This window comes from Myotis yumanensis, unplaced genomic scaffold (assembly GCF_028538775.1).
Source record: "Myotis yumanensis isolate MYYU_CA2020_CCGP unplaced genomic scaffold, mMyoYum1.0.hap1 SCAF_10, whole genome shotgun sequence".
Classification (NCBI taxonomy): domain Eukaryota; kingdom Metazoa; phylum Chordata; class Mammalia; order Chiroptera; family Vespertilionidae; genus Myotis; species Myotis yumanensis.
Window position 1 is genome coordinate 14,466,358 of NW_027223761.1, and position 24,292 is coordinate 14,490,649.

The 24,292-nt window shown below is 40.7% G+C and overlaps 1 protein-coding gene across 3 annotated transcripts in view; it reads left to right on the top strand.

Moving 5' to 3' along the window:
• Window positions 1-24,292, top strand: part of TTC17 (tetratricopeptide repeat domain 17) — an 84,764-nt gene that overhangs the window by 53,680 nt on the left and 6,792 nt on the right. For 2 of the 3 annotated variants that reach the window (XM_070427829.1, XM_070427830.1), the window contains exons 17-22: window positions 4,026-4,196; window positions 12,217-12,476; window positions 12,929-13,082; window positions 16,366-16,486; window positions 18,615-18,774; window positions 19,900-19,983. In XM_070427829.1, the coding sequence (XP_070283930.1) occupies window positions 4,026-4,196; window positions 12,217-12,476; window positions 12,929-13,082; window positions 16,366-16,486; window positions 18,615-18,774; window positions 19,900-19,983 (950 nt within the window). The remainder of the gene's footprint in view (window positions 1-4,025; window positions 4,197-12,216; window positions 12,477-12,928; window positions 13,083-16,365; window positions 16,487-18,614; window positions 18,775-19,899; window positions 19,984-24,292) is intronic. The other variant, XM_070427831.1, reaches the window with a different exon arrangement.

The window sequence follows — 24,292 nt, forward strand, 5'->3', positions numbered from 1 at the left end:
GTTAACATGGCTCATAACGTTTTCTCATGCCTCTGAATTTATTTGTGGCATTTCTTTAGTATAAGTAACCCTAAAAATACTAAGGTTCCCAACCAGGAATCTCTTACCACCTTGAGATTCTGAAGGTAAGAATGCTGTTTTAAACAAGTGGTTACCCAACTCTAGTCAGAAAATAAATATTCTTCTGGACCTTTGAAGGCAGAATTCATATGAGAAGATAGGAGACTTCATTAATCTTAGAAGTGATAGGAATTTCTGAGAAGTTAGTTTACTCTGAAAACCTGTAGCCATGGGAGAAATTGTGCCTTTATCACTTAGAAGACTTATACTTTGGCAAGTATATTAAACATTTAGTTATTTCCCAGAAAACCCTTTTAGGATACGTTAATGTTAATATCCCAATTTATGCATATAATATTCTAAGCACAGAAAAAGATGTTGATATGACTTAAGATCTCATAGCAGTTAGAATCAGAAATATCCTCCTTGGAGTTTTATGCTTAGTTGGTATTGCCTTGCAGTCTCTTACTTCTGAGAAAAACCAAACTGCCAGGATTTGAATTAGATGCTAAATGCTTTGCAAGCAAGTATAGAGCATTAAGCACAGAAAAGTGTTCCCATTTTCACCTGGGACCTTGTTATCTAAAGCATTTCATTTAAATCCTTTTAAAAAAGTCATATCTCTCAAGGTTAGTCTAAGCCATAGACTCTCCTCATTTTTGCATCAGCAAAAAATAAGTCATATGCAAGGAAGATGACTTGCTACTTCATAGGTAGGTGTCTCTCCATTTTCCCTTCTCCAACATTTTCTTGTGTTTCTTTAATGAGAACATAATTTCCACCTCTGTGGGGAGACAAGTGATATTTTTCCATGTAAGCAACTTTATTTAGTTCCCCTTTGAGCTGGAGTAGACCTATACTGAAGGAACAGAAACTCGTTCTTCTTGGGGTGCTTCAGTTCTTCCTCAGACAACTGGAAGGAGTGGTTTAAAATTAGACAATTTGGCTTTCTATTAGCCAAGATAGTTATGTAAAGCATATCAGAATGCTAAAACCGTCTTTTTTTAACTGTCACCCTAAGAAAATCAATATTAACAGTTCTCATCTTAAAAGAATATAGTTTTTACTTGATCAGTTTGATTCTGCCTACTTCCAAGAAATATCGGAACATAAACTTCTTACTCTTCTTTTTACTCACCCAGTTCTCCCTGGTCCCCTCCTCTGCCCTCTCTCTCAGAGGTTTCAGCCCCAGTTTCCTGACTTGGAGGAGGAGACATCCTTAGAATGCACAAGGTTTGCTTTAGGAGGGTGTCTGGGTTTTGAGGTTGTGCAAGAAGATTAATTTTAACTTTGGGATCTTGTGCACATCATATCTTATAAATTGCTCATGAAGCATTTTAAAATATTCCAGACATTTAAAAAGATGAGACCAATTAAATTTTTATAATGAGAAGAGGGTAGTAGAGAAAAATAAGAGACGCAAAGGTTGGAGGAGGCAGTCAACTGCAGAAAACAGCTGGAATTTCACTCGTTCCAGTATTAGAGGTTTGTCCTTTGCTTTTGTAGTGTTAAGTTTTACTCTACCTGTGTCAAGGTGAAAACGCTTTAGAAGCTAATTCACCAAAGCTGAAGGCAGGAATATTTGCTGGAAATAACATACGTTTTAAAAGTATCAGCATCATTGTCATCATTATTTCCTCTCTGCTTTCAATAGTCATGCTTATTTACATCCCGATTAAGAATTATCTCTTGCCCTGGCCAAGTAACTCAGTTGGTTAGAACGTCATCATGATATGCCAAGGTTGTGGGTTCGATCCCCAGTCAGGGCACATACAAGCATCAACCAATGAATGCTTAAATAAGTGGAACAACAAATCAACCTTCCTCTCTCCCCCTTTTAAAATCAATAAATAAAAACTGGTTAAATGTGCTTCTCTAGACATCCTTAAAAAAAAAAAAAAAAGAATTGTCTCTAAGAAGTATGATGTTCTTCATAGTAGACTTTATGCAATTGAGTATGTGGAGTTGTTATCATTGCTCTGTTTTATTTTAATACTCATCTGTAGTTTCCCCATACTTACTTACCTGCACACATTAGATAGCGAAGTCAGAAGTGGAGGCAATTCAGCAACTTCAGTACTCTCTCAGGAGAATCTGGAGAAAGAAACCAACTACTATTGCTCATGGCTTTTCTATCAGCCCTCCATGGGCACATATAAACCCGCACCCCGATAACTTCCCTCTTGTCTCCCAAACACAAATCAGAATTCCTGTTCCTGTTGCTTTGCTCAGTGAATCATTCCTCCCTACCTATGCCTTCTCTACATTTTCTGCTACTGTAGAAGTGATGACTAGTGGAAACCCATGAGACTTTAATAAGATAGAACTGATTCAAATCCCAGACCTTCCATTTACTGTTAAGTTACTTAATTTCACTAAGAATCGGTTTTCCTTACCTATAAAATGAAAGTTAATATTTCACAAGGTGTTTTTGAGGAGTACGTAGAAGAAAAAACACAAAGGAAGCATTCACCAAATATTAGCTCCCTTTCTTGTAGACTCCCCTTTTAAGTTTTTCCTATTCTTCAAAATTCACGATCTGCCTACTCAAAGCTTATTCTCTGAAGGACTTATTTGGCACAGTATGCTAGCTCATTATTGTTTGCTATCTTGCATTTTACTGTCTCCCCAAGTTGCTTGCAAGTTTCTTGAGAGCTGAAGCTCTCTTGAAACAGAATCCTGTTTTGATGTAGCCTTGTTGAATATGGTAGCCTCAGATATGTGCTAGAACTGATTCAAATCCCAGAGCTGCCACTTACTGTGTGATGGTGCAGAAATGGAAAGTGACTCCCCACACATGTAGTCCCCTTACTCTAAACTCAGTGAGTTGGGAAAGGTTTTGAGTCCATCTTGTTTCCCTGGCACAATAAGGGAAATGTCATGGGAAGTGCTTTCCTAAAATGTGGAATCTATAAAGGAGTCATCAAAGCCAGAAAGAGACTTCTTGTACTCCCCCTGCTGTAGAAAGAGCTTGATTGGGAACATACATCTCTTTGAGACAACATTCTCTGGAAATAAACTTTTAGAGCATTTTAAAATGTCTGGTAAAGAAGAGAAATTACTTATACACTCTTACCCAAAGAGAAATAGGAAAGTTATAGGCTTCCACTGAACATGCATCTTCAGCCCATATGCGCATGGAATATACGTAAGGAAGAGAAGACCTGTTGAGCTAACCGGATCGCTGCTACATCAGACACAACTTCCCCTACCAGAGAAGACCATCAGGTGGGGCTGGACAGCAGCTCTTTATCCATATTAACATACAATCTCTAAAGGAGTCGAAGCTCTTCAACTCCCTGGCAAAAATGTAAGAGGTCAGGCTCACCATACATATCAAAGTACCCAAGAGTGCTGCGATTTCATTCAAGATCTGAAGTTTTATGCTTCAGTAAATTTTCGTGTCCATGACCAGAACTTGTTTTCCAAAAGAAAAAGTCCCCTTTGTGATATTGCAGCCTTAAAGGTGGACTCCGCTACCACCATCCTTCTTTACTAGTAAGTCTTCGGTTTTTCATTTATAATCCTTTATCTTTTAATGTCTTTCATTTTAAGTTATGACACAAAAATGCTACATTTCTCTGCTGTAATCTATCTCCAGATTTATTTAGCTAGAAGGCAAACTTTTTTATAATGTTTTTGACTTTCAAGGAAATCTTTCACAGTCATTCATTATGTATGGAATGAGACCTTGGGACATGATCTTTGTTGTTACAAACTGCCCCCCACCCCCCAAATACTTGGTTCTTACAATAGCCTAGCAGGTGAATCTTGAACTTCAGTGCTGAATCTCAAGTCACAGAGGGTGATCTGGCTTTGGGCTCTCCAGATCACTGATTTTGTATGTTCTGCTGGAAAAAACTGACACTGTCGCCTTTTTGCTCTTGATGCTTAGGGACCTTGAGCCATTGGCTGCAGAAGAGAGATGTTTCTAATGTGCTGTATCTGTGTCTCTTGTCATTGAGGTAATTGTCATGAGAAAACCCCGGACAACAACCATGACAAACAGAAATACTTTGACAACGCCCAGTCACTGGATGCTGCTGAAGAAGAGCCCTCTGAGACAGGCACAGAGGAGGCCCCCGTACTCTCTGTTGAGAGTTCAGGGAGGGACTCAGATGTGCTTAGACTTGAAAGTAAGTTGATTTGACCTGAGCTGTGCTTCTGGGGTAAAATCAACTCTCAGGCTCTAAGGCCTTTCTCTACTCAAGAGTTTGTTTCCTTCTTTTATTACGTTGTAGTTTCACGAGGGTGACCCTCCATTGGGGAGGCAGAAGACAAACTATAACGTGAAAAGGCTCTTCACAGTTCTTTCTTTTTTTCTCTGCCTCACTCTCTTCTGCTAGAACAAATTTGATATGTTTATGTACCAGCCTTCTTAATGTCATTAGTCTATTGAGTAAGTCATTGAAAAAAAAACAAGATAAGTTGTTTTGACGCTAACCCAAAAAAATGTAAAGATTTGGAATAATGGCATACCTACCAGGCCCCCCTCCTAAAATCCCATTCTGTGACCACATTTTGAATCAATTATATAACTGCCAAAATTACTGACTTGTTTTTAATACTTATCCTACTTACCCAAAATTTATTGCATTTGGAACTATGCACAAGTCCCCACTTCTTAAATTTCCCTCCTCCTCTTGGCTTCTGGGACATCACTTGCTCTTGGCTCTCTTCCTGTCTTCAGACATCTTTTTCAATTTCTTTCACTTTGCCCCTTATTTGTTAAGTTATCCAGGATCTTAACCTTGGTCTTCTTTTCTTATTCCTCTGTTATCTCGTGGTGTTTCACATACCTTTGAGTATACCAGTGATTCCTTATCTGTATTTTCAACTAAGGTATTCTCTGAAACTCTAGATCTCATTTCTTCTTTTTTAGTACTCTCTTTATCTGGATGTGCCACACACACTTAAAACTTAACATATCCAAACTTGAACTTGTCCTCATTTTCACCCTATTTCCTGAATGGCTTCTAATTTCTGTATCCCTGCTTTGTTAATGGCATCGCAACTCACCCAGTCACCACTATACTCAGTCAGCTCCTAAGACCAGTTGAATCTTACCTTCATCTATTCCTTCTCCCCTGCCTAAGTCAGACTTTCTTCATTTCTGCCTGGGCTGTTAGAGTGGCCTCTTAGGTTGGTTCCCTGTTAAATTCTAGTCTCTTACTTCAGTCTATGTAAAGAGCTAGAGAGGGAGAGATGAAGGGAGGGAGGGAAGTAGGAGGAGAGGAATAAGAATGTCACCTCCTCTGTGAAGCATTCACAAAAGACTCCAAGCATTTAGTTGCTGCCTTATTTCCACTTTCTGTCAACCCACATGTCATACAATATTAGTCGCTTGTATGTCTTATCTCCCATCAGACTATAAGCTTCTTATATACCATGTCTTATGTAACTTTATATTCCTGTGTACAATAAATATTCGTTAAAGTAATAAAACATGGCATTTGCCTTCCTATATAGGTCAGATTAACATATTTACCAATTACACAGTCTTGTTCCCAAGTGGAATTGTATATAAAAAAAATGATTTCTAAGAGAAGCAATCTAGACCCCAAAGGAGAAGTTGTGACCTTCATATTTGCAGGTTTAGAAAATTGGTTTCATCAGTACTACCAGAAACTGCTGGGCTTTAAGAAAACTCCCTCCCATTTACTAATTCAAAAAAGATTGGCTCTTAAAACAGATGGTCATTTATTCATTTACAAGGAAGCGACTCCTCTCCAATACCTGACAGACTTCTGTCTCTTTCTGGCATCAGGCACCCACATGACCAAATGGACACCAGAGGTTGCTTGATAAATGTACAGTTAACACAAATGAAACTGAGTCATGTTCAGGGGCGTTTTATTCAGTTTATAGGAACAGTCCCTTATTTCAATGCACTACAGCTCCCCACTGACCAGAATACTCATGACTACCAAATTAGAGTCTTTGTTCCTAGGACAACTCAAAATAAAACCAAAATCTTGCTCTTGGTCTCCCTGATTTCTGAATACATCATTGCTTAAGACAGATTATAACCTGGTGCTTACGTTCTTTAGTTCTGTTCCATCGCCTACTGAGAATATAGTACAGTTGCCCTGGCTGAGCCTAGGTGTCCCAGGTCCCTTCAGCATCGTGCAAACTGTCTCCTGGTGTGGATTCCTCTTCATAATCTATAATATGACGATGATTTTTACTAGTTTTACTATTTGTACTTTTTAAAAGTTCCTCCAAAGGTATAATACAAAAATTATTTAATGTCTATGCTTGGCTTTTATTATAATACACTATTTGTATTAAAAAATGGAGTGTTTCTGTCTTCGATGACCACATCTTAGGAAGCCCACTGGTCTGAACATGCCAGCTGGTACAACTGCAGTCTCCATGGACTTGTCAGTATCTAGGGGAATTTCAGAAGAAGGTACTCCCAGAATTTAGACAAATGAGGGAAAAAGTTAGTAACCTCTCTAGTAACCATAAACGGTTACGATAATCACTGCCTTTTTGTGGTACTTATAATTTACAAAGTATTATGAATTATGTATTAACCTTATGGATTTTATTACTAAGCCCATCTGATAGATGAGAAAAATTGAGACCTAGTGAGCTTAGATACATTGCCTACGATATTCAGTAGGTAGCATAATTAAAATTATTCTCAGGCCTTCTGATTCCGTAAACTGTCCTGCCTGTGGTTCTCAGAAGTAGGGGTTGATGGATTAGAACTCTATTTTTCAATTGTAAGGTCATTTTTAAAGAAAAGTAGAATCTGTCATCACCATTATATAATGCAAAGAACATTTTAATGTCAAAAAGGTACAAAGACAATCTCAGAATAAAGATGAGTCTAAGTATCTGGACATGTGTGTGTATGGGTGTGGGGGCATGTGTGTGTTATAACTTTACATGTGTGTCTTTGTTTTAAGTACTTGCGCTGAGTCCTTTCACTTTTCTATGAATGTGCTCTGCTCTGAAAATCTCTTAAACGGAGGTGCCCAGGCTTAACCATGAATCTCCAGGTAGTCTCAAACATGGCAAGATTGTACTGGACTTCTTTTTCTCTTCCTTTTTTTCTTTCTGTTTACTGCCCCCCGCTGCCCCCCAGTTTTTCTTTCTCTTTTTTAATCAGGGCAACATATGCAACTACAGCCCACGGGCTGGATCCGGCCCTTTTGAAATGAATAAAACCAAAAAAAAAAAAAAGACCGTACCCTTTTATGTAATGATGTTTACTTTGAATTTATATTAGTTCACACAAACACTCCATCCATGCTTTTGTTCCAGCCCTCCGGTCCAGTTTAAGAACCCATTGTGGCCCTTGAGTCAAAAAGTTTGCCCACCCCTGCCCTAGTCCCTGTGATTCTAACAGGTTACCTAACGTGGCGCAAACTCAACTTTAAGTTTTCCTGGCACTCTGAGATAGGATTCATCCAAGTGAAAAACCGTGAACTCATTATAAGCCTCACTGTGGGTGCTCATAGCCCCTTCATTTCACAATTTTTGTTCTCCCTTCTTCGGTATAGAAATGGTACAGGTTAATGAAGATAAAGAAAATAACAGAGATAGAGGTCTTAGTCTCTGTGTTTTCAATTTATACCACACCCTCTGTCCCACAAGCAGCACACCTAATATTACTTTTTCCTCTTGATTCAAGCACAATTTAAAACCTTCTGAGATCCTGCTTCACTCCAGACCACTCGCCAAACCTGACAATTCTATATTTCCAACTGCTTATTGAATAATGTCTGAAGATATGTTCCTCCATGCATTCTAGCCCAGGCTATAAGCTCTATGAGTTATTATATTCCAGGCCTTCAGCACATTGTTAGAGACACAGCAACAAATGTTTAAGAAAAATTAATGAATAAGCATCTAAAATCTGTCAACTGATGGTTTCGCCGATTCAACATCAAAAAGAATCCTCAATTTGGGGTGCAGTGAAGAAGGAAACTATTCAGTGCAAAGAGCTCCTTGGTGATACAGCACAGGTCTGCTCTGATGTGCTCTGGTGAGGCATCCAGCCAGGGAAATGCAGTCTTGGTGGAAAGGGAAAGTGCTCTCTTGGAGCCAGAGGGTAGCTGGCTTATATGGACAAAAGTCCCTGCCCCTGGTCTCTGATTGGTCTGTCCTCATGCAAATGGAGACGCCAAATCCTTACATTTTGATTGGTCCAAGAGGCACTGTACTGACTGGTCAGAATAGAGCTGCTCTGATTGCTTGGAGCTGCACAGCTCCAATTGGATGGGGAAAGCCCAAGTTCTATTGGTTGAACTGGGATTCCAGGAACTCCTTTATAAGAGCTGGCTGAGATGGCAGGAACAGTGCAGACAGGCAGTTTAATGCAGACTTCTCCCTGAAGTGCAGTTTGCGTGAGAAACCCCTGTGTAGAAATGGCTGCTAGACTCTTAAAATTTGAGCCCAGTTAGTTACAGTTGGGTTCACAAATCCCAATGCTTTATCCTATTGCCCTTTTCTAACTCCATTGTCTTTGTAGTATACAACATTCTGTGTCATAGTCACAGATTCCAAAACCACATTCACATAGTAAAACCCCCACTGTTTCACCCTGGCTGGTTTGGCTCAGTGTAGAGTGTTGGTCCACAGACTAAAGGGTCCTGAGTTTGACTCCAGTCAAGGATACATACCGTGGTTGCAGGCTTGATCCCCGGCCCAACCAGGACCACATGCAGGAGGCAACCAATCGAAAACTCTCTGTCTCTGTCTCTCTCCCTCCCTTCCACTCTTTCTCAAAATCAATGGGAAAATATCCTCAGGTGAGCATTAACAACAATAATTTTAAAAACAGCCCAACCACTGTTGCACATTAAGCCTTAAAATCTGGAAATCTTCTTTGAATTTACCCTATATTCTTTATTTTTCTCTATTGAAATTTCCTCACATACCTCTTCCCCTCCTTTTAAAAGTCCCTTTATCCTCACCCTAAATCAGCCACCCTTTATATAACTCTTATATATAGATGATTGAAATACCTTTCTCATTGGTCTCTTTATCCTCTGTCCTGCTCTCCTTCCTCCCTCCCCACTTCCAAATACACCAGCTGATTTACTACTCTAACCTTCACAAATACTATGACTCTCATCTTGTTATTCTTCTGCTTAGCCAACAAGAGGCTCTCTTTACAAGGAATCTTCTTCCAGACTTTCCCATACATTCTCAATGTCTCCCACCTCCCCTAAGTCTCTTATCTGCTGAGAGCATCTATGTATACTTTTTGTCCTAGTTAGTTTGAAATTAGTAGTGCCTGCACATGTCCTTATGCCTGGATCTGTCCGTGTGTATGGGTATGTGAGTTTGTACATGCTTTTTTAGTGTTGTCACTCTGGGGAGTCCCCTGGCCCTCCATTCTATCTAAATCCTGCCACACGTAGCCTGCCTTCCTTTAGGAGGCATTTTGTGACTACAGTCAAATATTTTTTCCACTTGCAAAAAGTATTTAAATGTACTTGTTCTCTTGGTGTTTAACGTGTATAGTTTTGTGTCTTCAACTTGATTATAAATTCATTTAATTCCTCAGGGTCAGATTCCTCCGGTTCCTATTCCTTTTGTTCCCACCTCCATTGCTCATACGTGTAGATGGGCACATAGTGGGCTCTAGATAAATGAGGACTGTTTATTTTTCTTCTAACTCAGCACATTTATGATCTCCCTCCTCCTCACCTTTATGTAGTGTCACCCCACCCCAGCAGCCTTTGACAAGACCTACCGGCTGCCAGCAGCAGAAGCCTGCAGCAAGTTCCAAGCAGAGGAATAACACGATGAGAGCCATAGTATTTAAAAAGTCAGAGCAGTAAATCAGTTGGTGTATTTGGGAGTGGGGAGGGAGGAAGGAGATCAGGACAGAGGATGAAGAGACCAAGTTTCATAGTCTCTATTTGAATATTGATTTTCATCAATGAAAGCTTCTTTCTTTTAGAACTTTTAAATAATGATATATATTACCTAATGGTAAGGGCACAGGGAACCATTAACCTCTGGGAACTCTTTGCAACTAAACAACATAAATGCTTTCTAAATAGTAAGCAAGGCTTCCAAACATAGCATCCATATGCCACTCTAACTATACACTGGACAATTAGTTCCCTTTGGCCAAAAGCCACTTTTGTTTAAACCCATATTCTTGGCTATGGCCAAATTTGCCAAAAACCCCTTTTCCTTCTCAGGACCAGGTGCAAGCAATCCCATAGTATCCTTAGGAGAAGGAAGGAGAGGAAGCTAAAATACCATGAGGAATACTTAGAGACAACAATGTTACTACAAGTCCAATGACAGGTAAATCTCTAAGTTGCTATTTGGGATCCCCATAGCAACCTTGTCCAGCTGCTTTCCTGGGTTAGCTACTGAGAAATTTGTAAATGACATAAATGCTGCTCATTACACTAAAAACATACCTACTTTTTTGTTGCTCACTGTTGAGCTGGGTTGGCTATACTTTAACACATTAAAAGGTAAACCTTAAAGTTTAAAAAGTTAGCAGGACAAGGAAAAGGCATGACCTCACAAACCAAATTATTTCTGAGTTCCCATTACTTCATCCTGTGCCTACTGTGTCAGGTAAAATGTTGGACATTCAGGACATCGTAACAAACAAGATAGAAACTGAAAATTAAAACTGTCAACCCTGCATTTATACCACTTGTCACAAATTTAGGCAAGTAGCCAACCATTTTTATCTGAATATTCTAAAGAAAAGCTTTTGCAAACCCCTATTTTACTTTATACTTGTTTCAGAACTCCACTCATCATTATCATCATCATCATCAATAGAAACCAGCAGATTGGTTCAGAAAAATCTAAAAGAAACTTCCTTAAAAGGACAGTTGTACATTTTGTACTAACTTGTTAAAAATAGAAGAACCCTATAGCTTCTTCAAGAAAGAATAACAGATTTCTGGTGGTACTGACAACAGACCTTCCCATTCTCTGGAGTACAATGGGGAATGGGAGACAGATGCCACCAGAGGTAAGGGTGACCCTGCATCTTCTGTGAGTAGGGCTCAAAGCTTTGCTATTGTTAGCCATGCCTCCTTAGAGACTAATACTGTGTATTTCTAAGAGGGGTTACTCACAATCGCTATATAGGTCAATACGGATGTGAGATTCCTGACCATCATCTTTTTAATACCATGTTCTAAATCACCGAACAAGCTAGAATTACCAAGTGAAGATCACTGGAATAATGTAAACTAGCGTTTTATGAGCAATCAGCTCCAACCACTCATGTTTTCAGTGAGTACATATTACAAAAGCAGACATTCCAGTTTGTTCTTTTTTGTACCCTTTCTACTTCCAAAAAGGATGAGAGGTAATTTGCATAGAACACACAACATAAGAATCAGCCATTAATTCAAAATGACATAAGTAGTAAATAATTTATTTTAAGGAAGACATTCTGTTAGGAAACTCGAGTAATTTTCCCCTAACCTTCCTAGTTAGCTAAGCATAGAGGGAACTTTAGGGTTGTGTAGCCTTCAATGTATAATAATGGAAACGTAATGACTTCTCAGGAGAAAGAATCTTTACTCAGCCATTGTAGTGAGTCTTTACATAAGAAACTTGAGCAACATAAGTAATATCTTGATAACCATTTTAGGAAAAAATTGCTATTTTATTACATTTAGCTATTTCTTATATCAGCCATTAGTGAAAATGGGAACCTTCATGTGGAATGAGGGTAATTTCCCATTAAACAAATCATTGTTCACTTAAGGCAATTAGACTATGTGATCTGGACATCCAGCTGTGGTATTTCACATGCTATTTGAATAAAGCCTGAAGAACCCCACATTAAATAACATAATAAACTATCTTTGCCATATGTGCCTTATATCTAGAGCAAGTTGGTGTTTTTGGAAAAAATACATATATAAAATAGCCATCCCCCTGCTCACTAGGGACGTAAGTTGTGACTGCCTGCCATCTTGCTGCTGCCATTGTTCTCAGCCAGGCTCTTGACAAATGCTACATGATAAAGATGATATTTTATTATGGATTTTGAAGATGCCGAATAGCATTTTTATGAAAGTGGGCTAGAGAAGTGCCTCTAATCAGAGCCAAAACTTTTCTCAAAAAGCAAGGTTGGAGCCACTCAACCACTTGAGTAAATACTATGTAATTTTTAATAACATGCTGGCACTTGAATTCCAGGTACAGTAGTCGAAGAAAGCAATGGTTCTGATGAGATAGAGAATGCAGACGAAACCAAAATGTCAGAAGAGATCTTGGCTCTGGTGGATGAATTTCAACAGGCCTGGCCTCTGGATGGCTTCGGGGGAGCACTAGAGATGAAAGGGCGGCGTCTGGACTTGCAGGGGATACGGGTACTGAAGAAAGGGCCCCAGGATGGAGTGGCCAAAAGCTCTTGCTATGGAGACTGCAGAAGTGAAGACGATGAAGCAACAGAATGGGTAAGAGTTGCCAACTCAATTCTTACCAAATTGTAGCGCCATCTTTGGGGGAGGGGAGCTCCTAGTTTTAAAGTGTGATGTTTCTCTTGGATATATGGCACTACTTTGCTCCACACTCCAGTCAGCCTTCACGTTGGAATTGTAGTGCAGGAAGCATGTCATGTGACTTACGTATTGCCAGCTCTTCCTGGAAGGAGAGGAAATGGGATGGGAGTGAGGCCATACTCAAAGCCCTTATATACAGACATCTTAATTTTCAGTTTCCTCTGTACATTCTTCAAGGATAGGTTACTATTTTTATTTCACTAAACATTTTTTATTTAGACCTTTAAGAATTAAACTGAAGGGAAAAAACTTAACCTTACTTAGCACAGGACTGGTTTTCCTTAAAGCCAGTATCCACAGATTTGATCATTGGTCTCATGTGTCCCTAACATGTTTCCATTTCCCAGATCACATTCCAGGTCAAGCGTGTGAAAAAACCCAAAGGAGACCATAAAAAACCCCCTGGGAAAAAGATAGAATCCAATCAAGCAGAAAATGCACATCGCTCCCAAGCAAACCTGGAGATCACTGGCCCAAAGGTGGCATCTCCAGGGCCACAAGGTAAATTGGAATGTTTTATATGCCAGTTTCTTCCTTCCAATTGTACTGTCTCAGTTCTCACAGAGGATATGTTTGTGACTTAAAGTAGACGAGAAGGTAATTGGGCTAAGTGAACAAGAAGCCAGTCATTGATATAAAAAGTTTGTTTTGACAGTTTACTTCACTTTTTTACCATTGACTATTTGGCTTCTATTGTTATTATCTTGAGCTTAAATATCCTATTGATTCTTAACTTGAAAGTCTAGGTTAATATATAAAAATGTGGGTTTAAGACTGACTCCCTGGGCTCAAACACCAGTCTTGCCATTTAGTTCACTGTGCCTCATTTTCCTTATCTATAAAATGGGAATAATAATTGTGTCTGTCTTGTAGGTTGGTTGTGAGGATTATGAGTTCATACATGTAAAGTGCTTTAAATGAACCAGGCACATAGGGCTCAATATATATTTACTACTTTGTAACATTTTTGTGTGCCATGTATCTCTTTAAGTATTAGATAAATGCTTTAGCAATACTCCCCAGGAAAAATGCCAGGGTTGGGGACGTCCAGCCCACTGGTCATATAAGGCCTGCAAAATCATTTGGTCTGGCTCTGCCAAGGCATTAGGAGTGAGTTAATTAAATGTTTGGCCAAATATAGCAAGCTAATTTTTAACTTGCTAATTTTGTATGGCCCACGAATGATGTTATAAATACCCAAATGGCCCTTGGCAGAAAAAAGGCTCCCCACCCCTGTCTAAAGCATGGAAGAGACAAGAGAAAACTGTATCCCAATTTTCAAATAAATATGAATTCTGTCTACTCCAAGTAATAAGCTTCATGATGAATTCTGACAAAGTTCTAAGCAAATTATATTTTTAAATATATTTTTTATTGATTTCAGAGAGGAAGGGAGGAGAGAGAGAGATAGAAACATCAATGATGAGAGAGAATCATTGATTGGCTGCCTCCTGCACGCCCCCTACTGGGGATCAAGCCCACAACCCGGGCATGTGCCCTGACTGGGAACTGAACCGAAGACCTCTTGGTTCCTGGGTCCATGGCTCAACCACTGAGCTACACCAGCTGGGCCTAAGCAAATTATGCAACAGTTAGTTTGTGAGTCCATGGGGATAAAGTAGAAATCACTAAGGATCATTACAGGTTTTCTAAGAACTAATACAACTGATGCATAACTAATTTCATTCTTTTTTTGGTGAGAGTTCCTAGACTGGAAGACCAGGGAAGTGCCATAGACAATAGACATAGTAGAACTGGATTTAGCAAAGCATTTAGTAGAACCTCTTATAATATCATGTGAACAAGGTGGAGAAATGTGGACTCAAAGTCTCCCCATTGCCTGCAGGACAAAGTCCAAACTTCCAGTGTGGTGTACAAGACCCTTCATAACCCAGCCTGTCTCTACCCTTCAGCAACATTCTTTGAACTAACCATGCTCTAGTTTTACCTCCTTGCCTTTGCACATGCTGTTCCCTCTGCCTGGAGTGCCCTCATGCCACCTCAGAGGTGCTAAAATATCACTCATTCTTAAACTTCAAACGCAGATGCCAACTCTTCCTTGGCACCTTCAGGCAGAATTAGTTGCTCTCTCCTCTGTCCAGTTCTGCACCTCCACTCCAGCGATTACCCTCTCGTATCCTAATGATCTGCTCGTTAGACTGGGAGCACGAGGTCAGGCTCTCTTACCATTTCTCTCTGTGTCCTTTGTGTCTCAACACAATTCCCAGCCCTTTATAACACATGCTCAACAAGTATTTTTCAAGTGATTTTCTTAAATATAAAAGAAAAATAAGCTTAATTGTGAAATGTATGGTTTAAGTCTTTAAGTTATTAATTTAAACAGAGGTCATTTGAAACTCTTCCAAACTTTTTTTCTATTTTATTAAAATCTAAATCTAAAGCCCTGCCTGTACATCAAATGATTTCTTGTTGTGGATGAGTTCCTACAGTACAAAAAGAACTGTACAGAACCACAGTTCTCCTTCCTGTCCATTCAATTATAATTCCTTCAGAAGAACCCTTTCCAGATAAGACTTAGTTCTGCTTTTTTCTTGGGGGCTGACTTAAGTAAAGGGCCTATACCCAAAAGGTAGTACTTGTGAAGGGTATCAGTAAACAGAGCTGTAAAGGCCCTATATAGCTTTAAATAGCATGGTGATTAGGGCCTGCATACTAGTCAACAGACCTGGGTATGCAGTCCTCCCTGCCATCTACTAGCCAGGTGGCCTTGGGCAAGTCACTTGATGTCTTTGTGCCTCCATTTTCTCACCTGAGAAATGAGGTTTAAAACCTGCCTCATGGTCCTGGACAGGTAGCTCAGTTGGTTAGAGTAGTGGTCGCCAACCTTTCGGACCTCACAGACCACTAGTAGGTACGCGGACCACCGGTTGGCGACCGCTGGGTTAGAGCATGGTCCCGATACACCAAGGTTGTGGGTTTAATCCCTGGTCAGGACACATATAAGAGTCAACCAATGAATGGATGAATAAGTGGAACAAAAAAAAAATCAATGTTTCGCTCTCTCTCTCTCTCCCTCTCTATCTCTCTGACTAAAATCAATAAATATTTTCTTTAAGTTCCTTAAAAAAAAAATACCTGCCTCATGAAGTTATGAATGTAAAGCACTTAGCACAGTCCTGGACACACAGTAAGTGCTCTGGAAATAAGTAGCCTTTCATTATCATCATTATTCCCCACCCTGCTGCTTTTCTATACCCAGTGCTTCTGTACCAGGACTGACCCCCCCCCCCGCCCCCCCCAATGCCAGGGGACATTTGGCAATATCCAAAGACATTTTTGGCACATCAAGTGGGTAGAGGCCAGGGATGCTGCTAAGTATCCTCCAATGCACAGGACAGTCCCCACAACAAAGCATTATCCAGCCCACAGTGCTCACAGGCCCAGGTAGAGAAACCTGCTTTAGAGGCGTGTTTCTCCTAACTGAGTTAGAGTTGTCTTTAAAATCAAAATGCAGAGGGTTGAAAATTAAGTTTGGTACAAATGTTAACATTGAAGAACATCTTAACCCTTCTCTCATGTTGATTAGTCTGGAATCCAGTGAAGGACTCATTTATTCTCTATCTTGGAGAAGAAGGCTTTGCTCAGAGGGATCTTTATTCCCGTTGCTGTGAATGACAGGCTCTCTATGTGGTAGAAATTCTGAAAACTAGAAGAATGACTAGCACCTTTAAAACACCAGTCTGGGTGAAGTAATCACCAAGGCATGAGACACTGGATTCTGTTCCTTTGCAACTGTGTCATTAATGACATGCTTCTTTCCCAGGAAAAAAGCGTGACTACCAGAGTCTGGGATGGCCCAGCCCAGACGAGTGCGTCAAACTGCGCTGGGTAGAGCTGACTGCCATCGTGAGTACCTGGCTTGCAGTTTCTTCAAAAAACATTGAGTGAGTATCTTAAACCTCTTCCCTGGCATTCGTGTACCAGTGAGCGCCCTTGGCCTCAGTGACATTGTGATGCCCTCTTTTGTCAGAAGCTGTGAGCAGAGGTGGTGCATTAGCCAGGCAGGAAGAGTTGGTGGTTCAGAGGATGACCATTGCTGACCACAGCCCACAGGTGGGCGCGGCCAGTGCACTGAACAGCCATTCTCGGTGCCTTTGCCCACACGTTTGTAACTTATCCAGATTTACCTAGAATTGAAGACTGGGTCCCTCTCTTTTAGAAGCATGAAACCTATAGTCTCACTGACATCATGCACTTGAAAAAGGAGTCGGAGCAAATCTGGATTTACAGACACCTTCCAAAACATGGCTGCCTCTCTAAAACTTCTTTTTCCTCCTCAGACACTCGTTCAAATGTTGGAGTTCCCCAAGATTTACCACTAAGCCTTTATAATCGCCCTTGTCAGACTGAGGAGCTCTCAGAACTTCTCCCAGTTTGTTTTCTATTTTTTATTCCTACTAAGTGCCTCTAGCAGTGCTTAGGCCAGAAATTTGGGAGTCATCCTTAACAATCCTCCACCTTACTCCTCGAATCCAGTCAGTTACCACTTATAATTTCTACCCGATGAGTGTTTTTTTGTTGTTTTTTTGGTTATTTAAAATATATTTTATTGATTTCCCACAGAGAGGAAAGGAGAGGGATAGAGAGCCAGAAACATTGATGAGAGAGAAACACTGATCAGCTGCCTCCTGCACACCTCCCACTGGAGATGTGCCTGCAACCAACGTACATGCCCTTGACCAGAATCGAACCCGGGACCTTTCAGTCCGCAGGCTGATGCTCTATCCACTGAGCCAAACCAGTTAGGGCCCCGATGAGTGTTTTGCAAAACCATCTGCTTTTCTCCAGCTCCATTGCTGCCTTCTTAAATCAGATCACCATCATCTCCCCTTACATTCATGCGTCAGTCTGCTAGTGGTCCTCTTGCTTTATTTATTCTTGGCTCTATTCAATCCATGCTCCCCACAGTGCTCAGAATTCTTCCTCAGTTATAAGTCAGTTCTTCAAACGCTCTACTTCTCACTGCTCTTTACAGTGGTCCGCACTGTAAATCTGCTCCTGTGCCTCTCCATCTCCAACTCTGTCCTCTCTCCCATCAGGGCCCTCATATGGGGTGTCTCCTTTGCTGTGTCCTCACCACCTTCTTCTCTCTGCCTGGTTAATGCATACTCATCCTTCTGGTCTCGCTTAAATCTTACTTCCTCGGGGAACTTACTCTTCACACTAACTATCTCCCTCCTCCATCACGTAGAGGAAATAGATACCCTCCTATAGTGTGGCACTGACATTGTACCATGTTTTTAATCTTTTATAACTTATCACATCTGCAACAGTTAAGTCACTCACAAGACTATGAGCACCACAATGGGGGGACTAGGTATGTTTTGTTAATTATGATAGCCCTGGCATTAAATAGCTAGAAATAAAATTTGGCAATGCCAGTTTGCCGTATCAGTATATATGACCGTGCATGACATTTAGGATATAGCAGGAAAATGACCACTTGGGGACCATGAAGGGAAATACTTATATTTAAATGTAGATACAAAGGACAGCCGTTTTTGTATAAAATTTACTATCAAAACTTCTGTGGGGACAAGTATGTTTCTGTCATAAAGGGAAAATAAAAGGAACAACTTGTGGCTCCTTACCATTTTCTATACCCTGGGAAAAGAAATCCTAGAAGAAAACCCACCTGGCTTAAAAACCCCCCCAGTGAGAGAAAGTGGCCAGCAGGAGTGAGCAAATCGGGCTCCAGGGAACACAGGAAGGAGCTGCTGAGGGGGCTGGGAAACTCCCTGAGCACAGGACTCAGATCCCAGCACTGCTCCTCTGATCTGGAATGGATCCTGAGTCATACATTCAACAGGCAGTTATTGCCAGGCACTGGAGTCCTCACCCTGGTGTCATGAGAGGATGGACTAAATAACTTCGGAGGTCTCTTCCAGTCTGAGAGTCTGTGGTTCCAGGCAATCCTGGTAACATATTGAAGTCATGATCAGCTGATTATTAACACTCTTTCTCCCGCCCAATCAAATGTTTCATGGCCAATGTGGTCATCTCCATTTCCAGCATCACGGAACACATAGATTTTGCCACTCCAATCCAGCAGCCAGCGATGGAGCCGCTTTGCAATGGCAATCTCCCCACCAGCATGCACACCCTGGACCACTTGCACGGGGTTTCCAACCGAGCCAGCCTGCACTACACCGGCGAGAGCCAGCTCACAGAGGTGAGTGCTCTGTTTCACTCAGCTTGTCTGTAGTTTTTAGCCCTCAGTCTGGGCGCAGCTGAGAGCAGAAAGCATTATGGCAAGGCGATGTTTTTTTTGTTTTGTTTTGTTTTGTTCTTTTAAAATAATTTTTATTGATTTCAGAGAGGAAGAAAGAAGGAGAGAAAGGTAGAAACATCAGTGATGAGAATCATTGATGGGCTATCTCCTGCACACACCCCCACTGGGAATCGAGTTGTAATCTGGGCATGTGCCCTTAACTGGAATTGAACCCAGGACCCTTAAGTCCACAGGCCGACGCTCTGTCCACCGAGCCAAACCAGCTAGGGCAGGCCATGTTTTTTTGCCTTTTTTCATTGGCTGTCATTTCCGTGGCTTTAGGCTAAGCCTGATTCTTTCAGGCCCAGGACTGAGCTTATGCTTTCTTTCTATGACCAGGCAGTTTTAATTCTAATTCACTGCTCGGGGTAGGTAGCATTCTGCCTGCTGTCAGATAGAGGCTCCCCAAGAAATATTGGGGCAGTTCATTCTCCTGTTGGCATTCTGAAAAAGGAAAGAAAGGAGGGCAGACCCAGAATATACCAAAAAGAATTGGTATATGTGCCACAAATGTCCAACAATAGAGGATTTGTTACATAAATGTTGGTATAGATGTGTGATAGTAAAAAGTGGAATCATTAAGAAAGATGTATAAGAATACATTTAGTCACATGAAGAAATTTATTATGTGAAAATGGTGACAGTATGCAGTGTGATCCCATATTCTGTGAGAGAAATATGTGTATACACAGAAAAATTGGAAAGATATATGTAAAGATATTAACAGTGGTTATGTTTGGGTGACAGGATTATAAACAGTTTCTATTTTCTTTATTCTGTTTTCTAACGTTGCTAGAATGAATGTGTTTTACGTGTCTATAATTTTTGTTAGCTCGGAGAGGCCTGAAGGGATGATATAATGGCCTTAAACGCATCTTCCATAAAATGCCTTACCAACAGGACCACAGATTGTGCCCTAGGGAAAGAGCTTGCGTTTGTGGGTTAGTGCCCAGCTCAGCGGCAGCAGTGTTGTCTAGACCCTGCCTCGCTTTCACTCCTAATCTACCGTCTTCCTCCCTGTGCCAGGTATTACAAAATCTCGGCAAAGACCAGTATCCACAGCAGTCCCTTGAGCAAATTGGCACCCGAATTGCCAAAGTTTTGGAAAAGGTAAGTCACCCTGTAGAGAAGCTGGGAACTATTGCCCCCCTCTAACCTTTCCAGATTATTTGTCACTCAGTGCTGGTAACCTCTTCTGTTAGTTACTTGGCACTTGGTAACTAAAGGGATGACGTGAAATAGCCGCACACAGAATGTTTCGATCATTTTTCCATTACTTTTCTCATCACGTGGTTAGCATTTTTCTGCTGCTTTACTTACCTTCTATAATGAAAACTACCTCATTGGTTTTCTCCAGCACGGGGGTGGAGAGGTGGTGGTCCTGGGAACCACGCAATCTCGGCGTGAAACAAGCCAGGTGTTCCAGTGTTGAAGAATATTAGGTATTTCAGATTGTGGATGGGAAACACACCTTTAAATACCTATTACTCTTGAAATTGAAATAAAATATTTGGAAAACTGCATTTTCATACAGCCTACAGAAAATAGAATGAGAGTCTCCCAGACTGCTCCTCTGCTGCCTCTGTGTGAGATTCACGTAGAGCAGTGATTGTCAACTGCTGTGCTGCTAGAATTTATGAAACATGCAACATCTGACTATTTAGTCAGGGGCACTAATCACTTTTCCCTTAGATTGTAAAAAAAAAAAAAAAAAAGACAACAGCCAACACAACAATAGCCATCTGGTGTAAATGAATCAAAAGTATACCTATTTTTGGTCAGATCAGCAAAAAATATATTTTTGGTATGCTGCAGAATTTTAGTAATTAGTGTGTGCTATGAGATGAAAGGGGTTGAAAATCGCTGATGTAGAGAGCACAGTTTTCTACATTAAAATTAATTACTTTATGGTTCCATATCGCTCTACTTTATTACAATGTTTATTGAAGAATACCGTGATTAAGAGGATCAACTTCCAGTCTGACTTGGCGGTACAATAGGAATAGTATAATCACACCACTTTAAAGGAGAGGAAGCTGAAAGCATGTAGCAGTCACTGTTCCGTGTCATTCTGAAATCCTTCTGGACATATGTCACCATTTCCCCTACTTTCAGAGTAGGGACTGTTTCTGGAAGTTGATAAAGTTTCATTTTCTAACTCTGCAAGTCCCAGCTTGAAAGCATTTTCTCAAAATTCTGCTTGAAAACTACACAGTTCCTCGCTCAGCTCTGCTCTCCGTTACTACCACATTACACGTGGTTTTTAAAAAACCGTTTGTCACCTTCAGCACTCTCCCTGCAAGTCCTCCCCGCCAGGCCCACAACTGCGTTAGGTACTTTTTCTGTACTGAGAGATGCAGCCTCGCTGTGTTTTGCCAATAGACAGCAGGGCCTCCTTCCAGCCTCCAGCAGCCAGTTCCGGTGCTCGTCCAGCTCCTGTAAGAGTCTCACGGCTGCTCCCTCAACAGATGTCTACAACCATCCCCAGACTGATGCCACACATTTTAACTTTGTCATGGCCACACTCCATTCTTGATCCCAAATACTATTTCAGCTACCTCTGCCTAAAAAAACCGCCCAAAATTTACTGGCTTAAAACAAAACTCTTATTTGCTCAACATTCTGCAGTCTGAGTTGAGCTCAGCTGGGCATTTCTTCTGGACTCACTTGGCATCATTCATGCAACTGCAGACATGGAGCCTCCTGTGGGGCTGCCACCAAAGCAGGCTTTACCCACATCTCTGGAGCCTCAGCCATAGTGGCTGGAATAGCCGGGCCACCACTGGGCATGTTCTCCCTCCACGTAGTCTCTCCAGCACCCTGGCTGCACCTGTTTACACGGGGCCTCCGGGCTCTACGAGGGCGAAGGCGGGAGCATCAGCCTCCTAGCCTGTGCAGGGCCCTGGAGCAGCACCACTCTGTCCAAGCAAGTGCCAGGGCCTCTCCAAGCCAGGGCAGGGGGAATGTCCTCTGCCTGCTCGTAGTGATAGAGCATGTGTGGCCCACCTCTGCTCCACCACAGTTCCCCTCGAAGGAGCCACGAGGCTGACAGCTTCGCACCAGAAGTGATGGAATCCCGAAGCCAGTTGACATCTCTAAAGGTGGGAAAAGAAAACAAGCCTAGAATTCTATACCAGCACAAATATCCTCCAAGTATGAAGGTGCAATAAAGATGTGTTCAAACAAATAGGAATTCAGAGACTTCAACACCAGTAGGCCTGCACTGAAATAAGAATTAAAGGGAGCTCTTGGAACATGCAAGGGGGAATAAAGAGCACTGGAAAGGAAAATGTAAATGACATAACTATACAAAATAAGGCCTGTAGTACCCTGAGGAGCTTCAGTTTTCTATATACTGAAATTCATGGTAACAGTAACATGATGGGAGGGAAGTGAATGGAGTTTAAAGTCCTAAGGTTTAATTAGTATCAGCCAAGTAGTAAAAGTAATCATTTGCATTAGACTATAATAAGTAAGAATGCATATTTCAAGCTGCAGTCTAACTACTAAAAATGGTTTTAAAATGTAATGTGATTGAAGGATAATGGAATAAAGTAAAACAATCCGAAGAAAGCCTTGAAAATAGAACACAAATACAGAGCCAAGTATACCGGTAGTTAAATACAAAAAGATTATATAATTTAAGCATTTAGTATGGAATAGACTTTTTAAAAAAAAATCTAACTATATGCTTATAAGAGAAACACTTTAAATGCTAGGGTACAGAGTGTTGAAAGTACAAAGATGGAAAATAATATACAGTGCAAACAATAAAAAAAAGAAAGCTGGTATAGGTACACTCTTGTTAGAAAAAATAAACCTTGAAGCAAGAAGCATGACTACAATTGGAGGGCTATAATAAAAGTGATAATGGAAATGTTAGTGATGATATAGAGCAAGCATGACAAACTCGCGGCCCATGGGCCACATGCAGCCCACAACGAATAGTTTTGCAGCCCAGCCAATATAACAGTATGTACGAAACGTTTTAATAAAAATTTCATAACAATTTTTGCAATGTCCTATTATACATAATTATTAATAACGAACTACAACTAATGACTGATTACTATAATCGTGTTGCATTCATTTCCCTTACGCACCTTACACGCAGGCGTACCATTTCTCTCCACTAATATTAGCAGCGAATATTTTAGCAGCCGATTGCCATGTCATTAGTCTTGTACTGACTTGTTTGGTGTGCGCAACAGGAAATATTTCACTTTCGGAGAACAAGAAAAATAGGTTTATTTGCGTTATGCTTATTAATTTGTGTAATTATTCAGTGTCTGGTAAGTGTTCAAGAAAAAAAATATTAATTTTTATTAAAATGTTCTATTTTATGTTAATGATTACTCATTTATTTAAGCCCTTTGTATTCAGCATGTCTATTGAAATAAACCTACGTTTCTATGAAAATTGAAGCTTTTGTTTTTTTGTGGCCCACATAAACTTAAACCTTGTTTATTTGGCCCTTGTTAGCCTTTGAGTTTGACATGCTTGATATAGAGCAACATTTCGGATAGTGTGTGCCCTGGAGAAGAGGCCAGAGGCTGGAATAGTGTAAGAACACGTTGGGAGACGCAAGTTTATTCTTTGATAGGGTGGCAGTTTCTGGGATATTCATTATTTTGTGCTTTACAGCATAAGTGTATATTTTATACAATTACATATTTATTATATATAATTATATAAATATGTGATTTTGTATGTGTCAAGTATTAGCATTGAAGAAAGATAATTGTATTATTTAATATATATTTTTAAAATATATTTTTATTGATTTCAGAGAGAAACGGAGAGGGAGAGAGAAATAGAAACATCAGTGATGAGAGAGAATCTTTGATTGACTGACTCTTGCACGTCCCTCACAGGGATGGAGCCTGCAACCTGAACATGTGCTCTGACCGGGAATTGAACCATGACCTCCTGGTTCACAGGTTGATGCTCAACCACTGAGCCATGCCTGCCAAGCTAATTGTATTTCTTTACAAAGGAATCCTTTAGGGAAACCAGTCAAGGTATGAAGTCACTAAGAAGGAGGAATAAATTAGGCTGGCTTCAGATTTCTCTGCAGCAGCCATCCATGCCAAGAGGCAATGGAGCAACGCCAACATAATATTCAAGGAAAGAAAGAATGAGCCACGACTTTATATCCAGCCAGGTGGCCCTCAACTTTGAAGGCTGCAGACAGAAAGTTTTGAACATAGACGATTGTGTTAGTCTTCTAGGGCTGCCATAATAAAATACCACTGACCGGGTGGCTTAAACAACAATTTGTTGTCTCACAGTTCTGGAGGCTATAAGACCAAGATCCAGGTGCCAGGAGGGTTGGTTTCCTCTGAGTCCTCTCTCCTTGGCTTGCAAATGGCAGTCCTCTTGCTGCCTCTTCACATGCTCATGCCTTTTTACACTGACC